This window comes from Sphaeramia orbicularis, chromosome 9, assembly GCF_902148855.1.
Source record: "Sphaeramia orbicularis chromosome 9, fSphaOr1.1, whole genome shotgun sequence".
NCBI classification, from domain to species: Eukaryota; Metazoa; Chordata; class Actinopteri; order Kurtiformes; family Apogonidae; genus Sphaeramia; species Sphaeramia orbicularis.
The window spans coordinates 29,183,057-29,200,517 of record NC_043965.1 but is presented as its reverse complement, the minus strand read 5'-3'; the positions used below and the strand labels follow the sequence as shown (position 1 = coordinate 29,200,517).

Below are 17,461 nucleotides of genomic sequence, written 5' to 3'. Positions count from 1 at the left end.
CAGAAAGAGAGAGAGCAAGTTAGGTCAGGATGAAACTGTAATACTTAATTTTGACTGAGGCAGCTCTGGTGAGATAAGTGAACGTAGTCGCACACACACACACAGACACACACACCACTTTTTTACTCCTCTGTGAATTCTTGGTTTTATTTTCCAGCACAAAAAAGATTTTTTTGTTTCTTTTATTAACTTCTTAATCATAAACCTCATTATCAAACTAATAATTAACTTAGATTTCAAATTACTTTTAGGTTAATTTTGGGTATTCAAATGTCCCAGATCTCAACTTATTAATGAAATGTATATTCATAGAAGACAATGATTCATCGCCTACTCTCACACTTTTGGGAAAATCTTTACTTTTATAATAGCATTTGAGTGGACCACAGCATATTTTGCACTTGATACATAAATATAATTCAATTGTATTCATGTTGACATTCTTATTCCTCTTCCTGGAATAAAACAATAAATGCTACTAATATAATGGTATAAGTAGTAAGGAAAAAATCACATTAAACATATATATTTTTAATCTTTTATCACCAAGGCTCACAGCTGGAAACCTAAAGATGCGACTCATATGGAAACAGTCATTTTATTATTTTTATTTTGCCTTCCTCTTAAGGACAATGATTTTACATAAATCTGAGAGCAGATGCTGGCTTCCCTGCATTAATTCAGACTACAACAGACACATTTTCAAGGACAAGTAATGCTTTCACTGCTTCAATGTAAGGTTAAGGAGTAGTGTTGACAGCTAAATTAACAAGTACTACATACTCCAATATATGTGGCTACTGAATGGGTAACGATAACAATGCACTGTCAGACAAAAAAAAAAAAAAAAAAATCAATATCTGTATGAATAAAGAAAAAGACAAAAATACATGTAATGTTTTGGAGAAGTACCAATTCATGATCATCATGAACCACATGGAACACACCACACACTACTCAAGGCCGAGGCAGTGGTCAGGTTAGTGGGAGGCAGTCAGAGAGATAAGGCGCCAAACAGGTCTAAATCCCTCCTGAAGCGGTCTTGATGGACAGACAAGCCACCATTAACAATGCGGTGGCTTGTGAGAGCAGCAGCTGATGGAAAGATACCCTGGCATTTGCTGTGTTAAGAAGTGGCCCTTAAAGATTTCACACTTCCAATTTCTTTGAATTATCTGCCATCTCCAGCCTGTCACTCAACCTGACAATCTCAGATTCTTACTCAGTCAGGCACAAGGCTGGTTATTGACAAAGCAATCCGCAGTGATACAGCACAGCCTGATAAAACATTAGTGAAACAACACAACGTACAAGTCAAGACCCGCCTCGCACATGGATGAGTGTGTCCTTTTTTGCACTTTGTCTCCTTAAATACATTTTGCCCTAATACCACATTAAATACACTCTGAACTAAGTTCAGTGCTGTGTGTTTTATTTTCGGATTGTCAATCATTACACTGTGTGCCGTGAAGTGTGTGCTTGCAGCTTTTGCACAACGTCACGATTGAATGATTTGGTGTGACTTTAAAACTTTGTGACAATACAGAGAATCTCCACTCTGCAACACCATTTACTAGATTGTAGCAGACAGAGCAGAATGAATTTGTCAATGTCCACCTAAGGCAGTGATGACAGTCGATGCTGTTACGACACAAAACAGACTGCTTATCAGATCTTTGCTGGTTTGATTCACTCGCTGCTCCAGACAGGCCATGATAGAAATATCACAACATCCCCATTACCCTCAGCATTCAGTACATAGTGCACAGGCTGTGCTTTCTATGAATTATTAAAAGCAGACAGATTACGCTGGAAGGCTGGAAGTCTAGAGGCATGCTACAGATGCTGCTGAGCAAAACAGCAACATCAGAAGTGTGTTTTGTTCTTTTTTAGAGGAGGAGGAGGAGGTCTGAATCAGATTACAGAAGGTGGCCATGGATAGGCATTCAGGGGTTAGAAGTAGGAAATAGTGTGTTCTGTCCATGTAGAGTGGGAGTGTGTGTCTGTGTGTGAGTGTGTTTCAAAAGGCGGGGCAGGGGGGTGAAGGGCATAGTGTCAGGGCTTGTCTGACATGTGGCCTGGTGGGTTGGCTGGATGCTTGGTTTGCTGTCTAGATGGCTGGTTGGGTGCAGCCCAGCTCGAGCCTGGCAACTCTCTCTCTTTCTCTTTCTCTCTGTGTCTCTCTCTCTCCCTGGAGTGACGGGCTGAGACATTAAGACAGGCGTTTTAATTAACTGTGCCACTCTTCCACCTGCTGCCCTCAATATGCTCCGGCCCAGGCAAGCTGTCTCTCATACCACCAACTCTCATGCTCTCTCTTTTTACTCTATCTTTCCCATCTCTCTTACTTTTTCTCTCCATTTCTTTAACATTCCAACAATCCAACTTTCCCTATCTCCTCCTCTCTTTTCTATCCCATGTGTATCTCTGTGCAGTTTGACCCTAATAACTCTAATAACTGAAACTTCATACCAATAGATAAGGTGATTTCAGGAGGCATACATGACTGAAAAAGCCTTCTTTTTAGTTGAAGAGAATTAATTTCTATATGTGTCCTATTCTACTGACCCTATAACTATCCCCCACTGATCCCACAAACACACACACACACACACACACACACACACACACAGTTATACAAAACACACATACACACTCAAGCTCTTCAAATCTATCTGGTAATTCAGTTCTGCCCAACACTCATCAGACTATTCATTAAGGCCTGATTGGAGATGGATATTTCTGTTCCCTCATGACAGAATGGAGCTAGGGATCAAACCGGGGACATTACAGGATTTACAAGAGCAAGCGCAACACACAGCAGCTTTGTAAGTGTGTCTGTACACTCGGACATGTCTGAGCAAATGTGCACCCATAAATGTTTGTATTAATGTGTGTAAATGTATGCCCGGCTGTTTAAGAATCTCATTTGGTGCCGTGACTCCTATAGTTTAATCATTTAGATCATAAATTGAGAATTAATTCTAACAGAACGGAGCAACAAATGATCCACTTTTAGCACTCTACTTAAATTGTATTACACTTTTAATGGGGTTAATAATAGACGGCATTAGCAACACAGGGAAACGACTCTACAAAGTGTTGTATTAAAAGGATTAATGTCCTCCTTTCAGAATTAAAGCCAAGTCGCAGAGATACAGCTAAAACTAACAAATGGCCTAGCTCTGGCTCCATGATGGGGCCTCAGTCGCAGCCATACTACAGTAAGAAGGCAGCAACTGGGGCCCATACATCAGCCAGGCAGACTAGGATCATTCATCTGCCGTGTGAGGAGAAGTGACTTTGAAGTTCTCCACAGTGAGGTGAAAGAGCAGCCGTAGCCTCAACCTCTGTGTTTATGTAGCCGCACTAGCCCTGAGAGAGCTCTTAATGAATGATGTGGATAGATGGACACTACAGCTAAAAGCACACACTCTCACATCTGTGTGAGGGCCAAGACACACTAAGGATTTACACGTACTTAATGTCGAGGTCATGGACATGTCGGGGTATGCATACAAGCGTGTACTTTATGTCTACGCATAGCATGAAGAAAAAAACAGCATGGAGGCCATACTACGGGTAACTATAAAACCAGCTTCATTAGCCAGTTTTCTACCAACAGGTATCAGAAAAACCCAGTGACTTACCAGTGAGAAGTAGGCTATGCCAAGATCCTCCGGCAATGTCTTTCACTGGAGAATTCGGGAGCATCATTTCCTCTGGGCGCAGGATGTTCCCCTTTCTTTTTCCACATGCCCTTCCACAGCCCCATTGAAACAACCTCCCATCATCTGTAAATTTAAGCAAATAATTTTATATGCAATCAGTATTTGCGCTCTGAAAAGCATTCATTTTGTTGTATGATATTTGGAAAACTCACATAATTACTCTCTCTGTGAATTACAACGCAAAGTGAAAAAATAGAGGTATCTTCACCAGATAACTAGCACTGCACTATTTGGTAATAATGACTGCAGAATGATTACTGTTATTTTGCAGGGAAGTGTATCTGCACAGAAAATAAAAATGTTCATACAAATTACACTTTACTCTGAAGGCATTTTCTTGAACAGCAATGCGACATAATTGGTTTTAAGGCACCAAACAAACGCAGTGAGGCCTGTCACTACTTTTCTACCGTTATTTCAAGGGAAATTTGGTTGTTTAATACACCGGTTGTCTTATCGTGAAGCCACTGTGAACAAAGTATCTGTTTATCATCAACATCTTCCTTTCCAAAGCCAAAATCATTCCTGATGCTGCTTTTCATTTTGAAACTAAACCTTACTTTTTGGTATTTCTCTCCCGTTCCTAAAGACCGCTAGCGGGGGCAGGGCTTGCTTTGATTATCTGATAAACTGATCAAGATGTGGCTCGCTGTGCATACAGAGTTTGCATGTCATTCACTATCAACAAACTGTGTATCCAAAAAACCTTAAATCAGAGTAGATCGTGTTCTATCAAACATACTTCTCCTATGGATTAGGTGGAAAGTGAGAACCACAAGAGTTTGTTTTGTGTCAAGCAGCAAAAAATGGTGTACGATATGTTTGTGTTACTCTGTCTTACTTGACATTGAATATCTTGCCATCTGCATACTGTGCAGATCATGATGAAGACGCTGAAAGGATGGAATGCTCTAATTTGAAGTGGAAACATTTTCAGCCCTCATTTCTGAAGACTGGAATGTCACACTGTCAACCTGTATTAGATCTTCTACACCTAAAGCTTTTCCTCCATTCTTTCCAATGTATAGTGGAGGCCTCTAACCCCCTGCAGATCATCTCGCATCTCTCTCCAGCACACCTCTAGGAGCATGTTGTCCTTGTTGTGCTGCTTCTGCTGCATGAGGCCTCTGGTGATAAATTATGGATGCAACGCAAAAGCTGTAAAATTTGTTGTATCTTCTATTATCTTCATGTTAAAGGCCACAAAAGCTCTTCAGTGAAGTCAGCCATTAAGAAATGACAGGTATTGCTATCAGGCTTCTTTATAGCCTATTACCTGCAATGACAGCAGCTGCTGCTGCACCACTGTACGGCCTATCACATTATTTGCAGCTAAAGTCAGCTACTGTGTCATTTCGCCTCATTTTCTTGACAGTGCTATCATAAATCCATTGGGCTGCAGGGGAAACTGTCGACTACCTCGATTATCTTCATAGCCTGAATGAATTCTGAAATGTATGTAACAGGCAATGACTGCTATGGATCAGGAGCCAGGGCCGTATTCTCTCTCACTCTCCTTCTCCCCGTCTACCTCTCAGGTGATGTGCCGATTGAGGGCTTCAGGGCTCTGAGATTCACATAAAACTGAGCAAAATAGGTGAACTTTGAAGAGCACGGTGACAGCTCATGAGTAGTGACGTCAACTCTCTTAACAAAACAGGCCTGCTAATATAGGATTGTGAATTTTATTGAAAAAAATATACAGCATAAGGCATAATGGGACTTATTCAGTGCATGTAGGAACATATGTTGGCTGAATTTTGAGTAGCAAAGTGGGCCTCAACAAGGCACTACTGTACCTGTCAGCACAAGATTGTGGTTTGCCCCACAGGTGACCTTCGACACATGGTCCACACGCTCTACAAAGCGAGGAACAGCCACATTTTCATTAGAACCACTGCCAATTTGTCCATAGTCATTGTGCCTGTGGGGGAAAGAGAATAAACACATGATTAAAAATGTAATTAATTACCTATGGGCATCATCTTTATACTGCTTCATCAAATTGAAACTATATGCAACTGCATTTCAAAGGCTGAAAAATACTGCACATCTTTCAGTTTCTATAGGGTAAAATAAATAATAAAATCAATTAATTTATTGCAGTGAGCAAGGTTCCACTGGGGGACTGTGGAACATATGCGTTTCCACCCATTTCTACAAATCCTCTTTGTGACAATAACGAGACACAGCCCTATCAGAAGTGAAACACCTCACTAACTAATTAGACTCTCAGGCTGCAGTCTGACAAAATAAAAAGAGAAAAGTGCTTGAAGGAAGACTTGCTCTCCGGCAATTTGCATCTGCCACTTTTTACTGCATCTGTTCCAAGTGCCATTCAATGTTCTCTTCCTCCTTTTGCTGGGAAGTGTTGAGCCCCAACTATTTAAGCTCACCTCCTACCTACCCAGAGCTTTGTTCCTTCTCCTCTGCAGACCAGTAATGAGCAAACCGCCACAAAACCACTAGGAAATTAATGACTCATTACGAACGGGGCCTAGGCCGCTCCACAGCCTCTTCTCCTCCCCCACTCCACCCCACATGCCCACATGTAATCCTCTCTCTCTCTCCCTCTTTCTCTCATCGCTTCAGCCCATACAGAAAGACCCCAACACCTCCCTATCAATTAGAGCCTATTACAGGGCTCCCATGCTAGCAGGGCAAAGAAAAAGGGCCTTCACAGCTCAAGAGTGTGCACAGGAGAGATTGGGAGAGTTGAATGAGGAGCCTTAAGGTGCTCCTTTCACACCCTTGCCCTTATCCATTATGCCAGTGTGTAGAGCCCCCCAGGAGAAACGTGCAGCCCTAAAAAGACTTGGGGATGAAAATAAGTCAAGGGAGGGATTCTTGGTCACACCTTTTTTCCTTTTCCCTCTACTCCAGTGTTAAATTATATCATAACTAGTCCTTAAGTACAGCTACATGGTCACTGTGCCCTCCTTTAAATGAAGCGTTGCAAAACGATGCAAAGACATGATATGTATGGTATTAATTGTGTGAGCCGTGCGTGTTTTCACAGAGTGATGTACTGAGACACATAATAACAAGATAAAGCAAATGGTGGACAAGCACCTACACATGAAAATTCATGTGATTATTGATTTTTTTTCTCTTCCTTTCACCCTCCAATACATCCCCCTTGACAATACCTATCTACTTATTCATGGAACTGTTGGTCTTTGTTCAATGAAAAAACACTGTTCTACATTGCCAGCATTTTAGAATATCATTTCCTTTTTTTCCTGATAGTGTATGTATCAGCTTTTCATTGCTATGCTCACTGTCTTTTGAAGCTACGGTACATTTCAAGGCAATCCCTCTGAGAGTGAATGGGTGAGATCACATGGGTTTGAGGTGGTTTAGAATGCCAAATCCTGCTGAAAGTGTCATTTCCAGCCGGAGACATCAATTTGGTGTGTGAAACAGGGCCCCGAGAGATCCCGATAGCCTGGGAGATTCCTGACAAGAGCAAAGGGCCTGGGGATCAGCTCCTACTCACCTGGATAAGACAGGAATTTTGACAAAGCGCTTCAAATACATGGAGTAAAGTGAGAAAGGAGGAAGACAGGAGGAAACATGATAGACAAGTAAGGAAAAAAGTGTAGGAAGAATCTCAAAGGAGGGAAACTCTTTAATATTACTTCTACTTTATATGACGTGTCTTTGTGTAACACATAGTAAACTGGAGTAATATCAAAGCTAAATAAAAGAAAAAAATACAGATCAGAACTTGCATGCGTTAGCAAATGTTATCAGGGTACATTCTGAGGCAACGTCTTGTCCTTTTTGACTTTCATAAAATCGTAGCATTAGGAAAAATACACAAAGCAGGAGTTGATCGGTGACCTCCATCTGTGGAGGCTTAATAAACCTCATAAGTATGGTTGATAGGGAGATATTAAAACACTGACAAGCACAAATTAAAAATCTAAATTATTGGCAGTATTATTTCTGGCCAAACATTTTAGTAATAGTAAAACAGTGAACAGAGGCAGTGGTATTAACTCTAATATAAAGCCTCAATTAGCTTAAGTGAGAGCAAAATGACTGATAATTATTGCACCAGCTCATTAGACTTGTTTTGACACTGTAACCACTTAAATCACAGTCACACAGAACTACACAGGCACAGATGCAAACACACACATGCAGATGTTAGCGTTTATTGCCACTATAATGAGGCAGATACTGTACAGGTTGGCTTTTACTTGTTCACACAAAAAAAAATTGTTTTTCTTAGACTAACCTTAGATTTACAATACATTAGTTTTTATATTTACTGTCCAAGGCAAAAAAAAAAAATTACAATTTCATAAAGATTTCAGTCTTGCAAATATTCCAGGATGAAAACTCCTTAGGTCATAACCTAAGTGAGGCAAACAGGATAATGCTGTTGACTCTGTTGACTGTTTGGTAAATTATTATCTATGAAAATATGAAAAAGGGAGGGCAAAGCATTGGGCTGCTACACCTACCACACATAATGATACAGAGTCCTAAGGAATAAAATCCTTGGGGCCGGCCATGAAAGTTTAAGATTCAATGCGGTAAAATACAATGTGCCGTAAAATATTAATGTGTGTGGTAAAATTATGCTGGTGGTAATATTTTAGATTGCTGCTGTCTGTAAAAGAGGCATATCTGTATTTATTTACAAGCAGGGATAGTGGATGGGGGGCTTTGTTTGAAGCCATGTTTATGAATATCGACTCAGGCTCCTAGGTAAGTGGCTATAAATCTGTGAGAGGATCTTTGTAAAGTTCCCTTGGAGGACATAACTTCAGGTCCAACCGCCTCCTTCCTTCACTTGACTTTTAAACATTTAGATGTAGCCCAGCCAACTGCATTTAGAAGAGCTTCTAAATTATGAAGGGTTCCATTTTGAGTGTCCAAGTGTTAACCAATCAGACTTGATAAATTGTGGCAATAGATTTTCTGGGATAGAAACAGAGGTGTGTTTGGCCCTTGATCTGGAGTGTTTATGAGTTTGGGGAATACTAACATGGATCTCTGCACAACCTGCTACATTCCAGATGTTGATTTTGTGTACTGAACAGAAGATGCATTTTAGCTCCTGAGATTCACATATACACCCACTATAATGTACTTGGAATACACTCCATAATACCTATCGAGATATAAATAATTCTTCTGAGCATGCTTGAAAATGTAAATCCGGGTCAGCTTCTTTTATGCTAGTTACTTTGGGTAAGATGATGAAAACTCGAAGCCAAAGGCATGACCTGAGCTAATGAGGGGAGCATAACAAGTTGTATGATCAAAACGATCTTGTATCACACAGCTCATATCACCTTAGGCCATCCAGACCAGCTGGAGGAGCTCCATAGGTCCACTGGGGATGAACCGTACTCGGGTGACTCATTCACACATTTTTTTTCTTCTTCTTTTGTGCTATATTATTCACATGCTTATCTATTTATTTTGGTTCAAGGTTCGGAAGTTCAGATCGCGGGGGTGATTGCATTAGCTACGACGCTGCAGTTGGCTGACCTGTAGATGACGGACGGGCAGCTCAGTGTATCCTCTGGCTATGATGATCACATCGGAGCCAGGATTAAGAGAACTGATTTCTTTCCTGCTTGAGTTCAAGGGGCTCAATCAAAGCGTTTCATTACTGAACTTTTGCCCTCCGCTTTAAATGCATAATTATCTGAGAAGTGATGATAAGGTTGAAATTTGTGTAAATACTCATGGTTTTAGGTTTTCTGCCTAGTGATGAACGCTGCAACAGTTGTCACTATGCGCTAATAAATGGCTGGAAAGCTGTATTGATCTTACCATTTAATTCCAAGAAAATAGCTTCCTCCTGAGCTAAACTGGAGAAAATTGACAACCTCCCATTAAAGCCCTCTCTCTTTTCCACTCCCCTCGTTCTGCTTTCTTTATTTCTTCCCATTTCTGTCTCCCCTGCATGCCTCCTGCTCTCTCAGGGCTAATTCGTGCAGCCTTTTTTGGTTTATGTAGACCTCAACTATCTCTCTCTCGCCATCCTGTCCCTGACGCTAAGTGACACTAGGTATCAGTTCACACCATGAACACACAGAGAGAGGTGCTAAACAAGGACTTCGGGACATGTCACAGCACACTTAAAGGGCTTCAGTGTGATACAGGAGGAGTTCAGACAAGGCAGAGTAAACAAAGCCCAGTCAGTCAGAACAACATGGACCAACGGCATACTGCATACAATGTCTTTTTGTTTTGACTTTTGCTAAAATGTGCTAAAACATCATGCACAATTATAACCTGGAGTGTCTTAAATGGAAAATCATTAATGCAACTTGCAAAAAAAATCATTTAGAATAATATCAATAATTATAATACATGCTTACACACTCTCTGTGGAGATGTGACTGCACTAGATTTGGATTTTTTATATTAAATGTTGCGTTTTCTTGCAGGTATGGAGGTAAATACTTCCCTTTTTTTAAGATTTATGTTAGCACTTGTGATAGTAACAGTGTGCTTCTGAGAACTAATGCAATTAGGCTATGTTTGGTGCTTAATCAGTCTTGATTACCTGTTGAACATCGCGAATAGGCAGCCTCTCAGCACTCAGAGAGATGAAGGTTGAGATGCTCTAATTAAAAGTGATGTATAAATGAGAGACAAAAAAGCTACACAAAATACATGGTTATGAAATTGCAGAAATTGTTGAATTTCTCTTAGACATACAGGGACATGATTGGATATATTTTGTTTATTTAGTACATGGTTGAGTTTAAAGTCTTTCTTTAAGGATTTCTCTCATGGCAGAAGCAATAAGAATAATTTGTCCATGAAAATAGAGCACTTACAACCCAGATGTTTAGGTAGTAGCATGCTTCTGATGAAATATCTCTGGCTTGTATTGGTCAAATATTTTTATCTGGATCAAGATGAAATATCATGAGTGTAGGTTTATAAATACAAAAAACATGTCCCTAAAGTTAGTGGAGTCATACGAGTATGTTTTTTTTTTCCTCCTCTCACTTCCTGTTTTGTGACTGAAAATTGTGCAGAGCCCACACCACTTTAAGCCAGTATTTACAGTTACGATCTGGCTGTTGTTTTCCAAGGAGCCGAGCTGTGCTATGCCTTTTTTTTTTTTTTTTTTTTTTAATTCATTTAGCTGTAAGGCAGAGTGTGATAAGACAGAACGAAGACTTCCCTCATAACGAGGCACATGCCAAGTCTGACATAATCCAATCTGGTCCATTTTCATCAGCTTTTGTCTTGTGTTTTTTGCTTCTCTTTTGGACTTTCCTTTGGTTCCAACGATGGCTCAAAAACCTGAAATGACACAATTCGGTCGCACTTGTATGGCGAAGAGGCTGCAATCCAAACGGCTTTTCTGCAGAGAAATCCTTGAAGACCCACACACATTTAAATCTGGCCCTGGGGGCAACAGGCTCTAAACCACTGAGATAAAAAAAAAAAAAACATCCAGGCCAAAAGCAGAAATATATATATTTAAGGGAGGGCTTACCATAGCAACAAAAAGGCATGTCAAACTTGTGGAAAGGAGGCATTCTGACTGAGGAGTAAACACAGACCAGTGTGCCCGTAGGAAAGCCTAGGAAAAGCTCTTCGCATATTAAAGGGCCCAGCCTCACGCATGTATACAGCAGAAAGAGAGACAATGACAGTAATAACAGGCGAAGCGTCAGGGTGCGGAAAAGACGGTTAAACGGTCATTTGCGAGAAGAAACGTAACAGGGCCTAATACAGCCTGCACCATAGGCAGGGCCTTGCAGACACAGACAAAAAAACTGTCCCTTGAAACATATTATTGGGCCCCAACCAAAAACATTTTCACTGATCTCCTGGTGTGCACTTAATTGCAACATAAAACATAAATATGGCATAGAATCTAAACGTTACTCTCAGAAAGTCAGTTAACAAATAACTGAAAATGAGCAGCAGGTAGGTGAGACTTTGTAAGAGGTTCACGTATAAATTAATGTAAAAAGTGACCTCAAGCAGGCATGGAATAAAACCAGAAATATCCACGTCTCTCTAAATTCCTTTGTCTTAAATTAGACTGTGAGGAGAAACCCACCACCCTACTGCTCTGCGCCATATGGGTATTTACAGGGCTTACCAACGTGTGACGACAGCAAAACCATATAGAGGAGTGAAATAAAGTGAGAAGAAAGAGTGGGATTCTCACAAATAAAACCTTGCTATATTCTCCATTTCTTTTTGCACTCATGCCATGAATGCTTATATTTCCAATGTAAACACAATCAGAGCCGTGCAGGGATGATGAAAAGCCGTTACTCTTATTATAGGAGAAAATAACAAGCTCTCGTGAAGGGATTGATTGTTTTCAAATCGTAGATCTTTGTAAGAGGAGTGTAAAGTAGAGCTAAGTCTCCATTATAGGACGCTGCTGCTACATTGCTTTTGATTTTCTGTCAACATCCCTCTTGCGAACCAGGCACTGTATTTACTAAATGCATCGAGGCCAAGAAATGGATTGAATATATTGTTCGTCTTCTGCAATCCAAATTGTGTCAACCAGTTGGAGGTAATGCATGCTTTTTTTTTTTTTTATTCCGTCTGTCTCACTTTGCCAATGTTTAAAGGTACTGTAGGACTCTTCTGAATAGTTGACTGCACAATATGGGTGTAGTCACAGTAACAAAACCAAACATAAATTTACCGTGAACTATGCAAGCAGGCAACTCACTCCTGCAAAGCTCTTTTTCTCCGATACAAGGATTATACACAGAAAAAAAAAAAAGAGTCCAGAACCAAGTGAAAACTGTTTCCCAAACATGTCCCTGCACAAATCAATGCCTGTTTAATAAACATGCTTTTTTTGTTTCTGTTTGTAAGTCTCGTGTTTTACAGGCTTTACATCTTGTTTTATGATGGTAATGATTTTTGAAATGTTTTTAACAAATTCAGTGTATAAAATGCAGCTTTGAAAGGCGACAGGCATGATATATCATAATAATGTTTACAATAAAATTTTAGGTGGCATTATAGTTTAATGCCTTGTCCAATGTTTTCTTGATATTGCACCGCTGTCAGTTTACTGAAATGTAAACTGAAATTCAACGCACAAGGCTAACATTACAATTTCACAAGAAAAGGAGTTTTAAAGATTAAAAGAGGCATTACAAGGGCATTCAGTAATATAAACACAAGTACATACTGTATGCACATGCACAGCTGAGCATATAAACACAAACGCAATGCCGTGTTAATACAAAATACAGATGAACAAGGAAAATATGTTCACCCTGGCTGCAGCCTTTATCTGCAGTTGCCTTACCTGACTGTCTATTATACTGTAAGTCATGTGCACCCTTCCCCTCTCCCTCAGAGTCATGGCCCCTCTGTCCCCTCTAAGTACCCCAATAAATTCAAATGTAATGCTCCTAAATGAGATCACTTACATGTGCCATTTCTCTTCAGCTATATTTATCATCTAACACTTTGGCCTTCATTAACAAATGGCACTCAAGGAGGTGGCAGTTGGGGGTGATTCCTCTTCCCTGCTGCAGGACAGAGAGGGAGAGAAGGTTGTCAGAAAATGACACAAACGGCAATAGGTGGTGGTTAACAACTCACTCGGTGACGTAAGTCTCAGTTCAAAGTCGCTAAGTCTTTCATGGGGTCAGTTAAATTACCGGCCAATAGAGTGGGACAGACACCGCAAGCAACAGTAACAAGAGCAGAGCCACATTGTAAAAAGTCACTGTGCGAGTTAATGTCTTGACGTTGAAATGATTTTGTTTGCACAACTTTATATATAAATGTGTAAACACTGCTGCAGCCACCCAGGATGCCAAGGGTACAACGATGACTCATTCCCGCTCACTACACAGTTCAGAATCATAATTTTAACCTGGAAGTCTAATAAACACTAAATAAAAAAATCAAGAGGCCACCCACTGACCAATGAGCATCAGCCAAGTCGTTTGACCATTTACACAGACAAATTTAATTGGCTGTCATCTCCAGCATTGTGTAAGGCAGTGGGGAGCATTTGCATCCGAACACTCCTGTAATGTTACACACTGTTTCATCACTTAAGGTTAAGCCTACCTATTGTTTAATTTATAGTCCAACTATTCTTCTTGGTCTGCCACTTGTCTCATCTGCATTGGCAAAGGAAATGCTCAGTTTAGCTATTAATTATGACGACAATGGTAAGATGCACAAAGCAAGGGTAACCCCTTTTTTATTTCCTTTAATAAACATTTTAAAACAGCTTCATTATAATAATGTATTTTGATTAACGATGTTTACCACAGTGCTGGTAGTGAAAATTGCTTTCCCATAAATTAAACCAATAAAAGTTAGTTGATGAATTATTGCCTAAATGTAAAACGTTACAGTCTAATTCATTCACAGCAGCAACACTCTTTACAGTATCTACAATGCATATTTATACATATAAATAATTAATATAATTGATTAATTTGATTTTACAACAAAACTAACAATAATTTTACTTTCCTTCACTTTAAAATGTTTTTTAGCTTTCACTATGAACAAATACAATATCTAAGATTTGTGGCACATTATATCATGGTGTTACTGATTTTAGATGATGATCAAGTATGTGGTGCTTTTCATGTTTGTGTTAATACAGTGTATGTTTTTAGGACCAATCCAACGAAACAACCTTAAGTATTCTTAAAGTAAATGTTTGATGTCCAGTTTTAATAATTCATACTGCACATATGATTCTGATTTATCAAACCATTGCATGTATGTTATTTACTATGTGCATACATTTAATCTCATTTATTCTTAATTCATCTTTTATATTGCCTCATGTAGCTTTTTCTTATCAACAATTTTAACACATTTAACTTGATGTGTTATATTAAAAAAAAAGCAAAATAATAGCAAGTTATCGCATTTGTTATGACAAACTACTTGAGGAATAACATAATATAAAATGAGCTATACCATAAATACTGCTAAAGTGGCATAAAGCATGTCAAGTTAAGTCAGACAGGCATAATGCAATTTCGCATACAGGAATCAATTTGTGCTCCTAACTCCAACTTACATTTATTTTCATTCCGATGACATTAAAAGAACATAAATACATTTTTTATCATAGCCACTCTGACTTCTCTGATAACTACTTATTCATGCTGATTTCAAATAATGCTTTGCGCAGCTCTTGTATTTAACAGAGAAAAAGGCTGTTTACCCTCAAGGTAAATTTACTATCTCTCTCTCTCAAAAAAAGGCAAGAAAAAGGGAAGCTTTTTGGGGGCAAGTGTAACATTTGAACATCTCTGTGTTTCATCTAAATCACTGACAACAAAATAGCCTCTAGCGAGCTTCTCTCTCTCTCTCCCTCAAAGTTAACTATGACATCTGGCATGGGCTCTGAACACCATGACAACAGACACCATGACTACAGACACCACGGCAGCGTACAACTGTAGTGCAAGAAAAAGAGACAGTGAGGAAGAGAGGGGGAGACACACAGCTTGTTAATGGGGAGAATGCAATGTAAAGAGATCAGTAATTACCATTATTTAAACAACTCCCAATAACAAGTGGATTATGTAGAGCCTCACTATTGTGAAGACAAGCGTCACTCTAATGTTTCAGATGCAAATCCTTTTTTTTTTTCCAGTTTCAAAATCTAGAAGCCATTGTCTTGATATGCAGCATACGCTACTAATGGGAAATATACAGTAAAATACATAATTTGTGCTAACCTAATAACCGAGAATGCAGATTTGTTTTACAGAGAATATTTGTATGCATTAATCATTTAAGCATAAAGGATCCAGAGGAGATGGTACATGAGCCCCTCTGTGTGCCCTGGGGCTATTGTCATGGTGGGCATAATGGGAGGGGATTGTAGTGCAAATGTTGTCATCTGTATATCCTAATGCTGCAATTTTGGATGCTGTTCTTTCCAAATGACGGTAAGTGGCCTAAAATGATATGCAGAAGAAGAAAGAAGTAGAGGGAGAGAGAGATGACAGGATGAGACATAGTATTTTCTTGAAGTGATGAACACTGGGGCAGGTAATACTCTGGACACTGCCACTCACTTTCCCAATCAGGTGGAAATTAGAATTTTAATAGACAGTCAATTAAATTCATTATTTCACGTTTTTTCTTCGTATCGGTCAAGACCCCTCCCTGTTCAGACTTATCTCTCAAACACATTTTTGTTCAGGCAAAATGATGGATTGACAATGCAAGGAAACACTGAAGTCAATTCTGCTTGATGTCACTGGCGCTTTAGCATGTAATTACTGTCACACATGTACAATAGCAGTACTTAGAGAAGTGCAAAGACAATCAATTTAGCTTTCAGGACTGCAACTTAGGTTGAAGTACATAACTTTATTTTAAGCATTAAGAGCAAGGGTTGTCTAAAAGTGAATATATATAAATATATGTGGTGTTTTGGAATTTTTTTCCCACTTCTGCTAAAAGCTCTGGAATGGATTGTCCAGCAGCACCCTCTTGTGGAGCGTATGTAAAATGCAGCTTGTATTCAACACTGCAGCCTAACTCTACTCTCTTCCCTCTCTGCATCCTGCTGCATAACGCCTCCTCCGGCTGGATCTTCCCTTCAGCCTCTTCCTGTGAGAGCCGCCAAGCCACTTCCCCTTGCTCTCACATTGCGTCTCTGTCTGTATTTCTTGCTCGGGCCTGGTGTGATCTGAGTGACCTCTTAGTCAAATATTTAGATGGTCGATTTCATCCCCTTTAAGGAACTGCCTCACAACCTCTCACCATAAAGAAATCAATGGGATGAGTTCAAATGCCAGTGAAAATGTTCAAACATAAACAGGTTCATTGGGAGGCTATGAGGAGGAGTGTTCGTAGAGGTAGGAGTACTGGTAGAAGGAGGTGGGGGCGGGGAGTACATGGCGGCAAAGGTGGGGTCTGATGCAAATGTATGCACAGCCATAGAGTCGCTATGCATATGCATATTGGTAGAGCGGGATTACACAGAGGGATGAGCAAAGATACTGAGAAGGTTTAAAAAGAGGTTGAACACCAGGGACACAATAACACAAGGCGGGGCATTTATGTTTACTAATAGCGTGTAGAGGAGAGGAGAGGAGTATTGGGTACATCATGGTGAAAATGGGCTTCGCCTCTTGTGCTAAACAGAGTGACCTCTAGTCTGGGCCTTGGGGGAAGAGGGTGTGGAGGGGGTAGAGTAGTTAGAGCAGCCTACTCTCACTGTTCCCTTCAGGGAGCAACACTGCACCAAATAGCATGGACAAACCAGGGCATTAATATCATCACACTAACCCCCTGACAATACCCCATTATGTATGTACGCCTCTGTGCATTACACACCTTGAACTAGAAACAATCGCCCCCTTTTTTCTTTCTTTTCCCCTCAGCATTTGAACCACAGCCAAGAAATGCACTGAGCATATTTCATTATATATTTTTTATTTCATAGGCAAAAAGGGGCGTGCAGAAGTACTCACACAAACACACACACACACACACACACACCACTGAACACCTTTCCCTGTGTTCTTTATATAATCAGTTACCTTGTGACACCTACCTTTACTGCAAATGACTGTTTGCCTTTTATTCTTTCCTGTGTTTTCTCTCTATCTCTCCCTTCCAGCCATGTGTATCATCTATAATTATAATTCACACTGATTCCAGCCTGCAATGCTAAAACCCAGCCTACAGTATAAAATAAGAAAGCAGCTTGTTCAGTGTAAAGGGGGGACATGACAACTGAGACACAAGGA

General features: G+C 39.9%; 1 protein-coding gene across 1 annotated transcript in view; it reads right to left on the bottom strand.

Annotated features, from left to right (window-relative positions):
- The window catches only part of LOC115425967 (E3 ISG15--protein ligase HERC5-like), a 180,567-nt gene extending 176,833 nt beyond the window's left edge, over positions 1 to 3,734 (bottom strand). The window contains exon 1 of the mRNA XM_030143860.1: positions 3,651 to 3,734. Coding sequence (XP_029999720.1) covers positions 3,651 to 3,717 — 67 coding nt within the window. The 5' untranslated portion in view covers positions 3,718 to 3,734. The remainder of the gene's footprint in view (positions 1 to 3,650) is intronic.
- Positions 3,735 to 17,461: the final 13,727 nt, after the last annotated feature.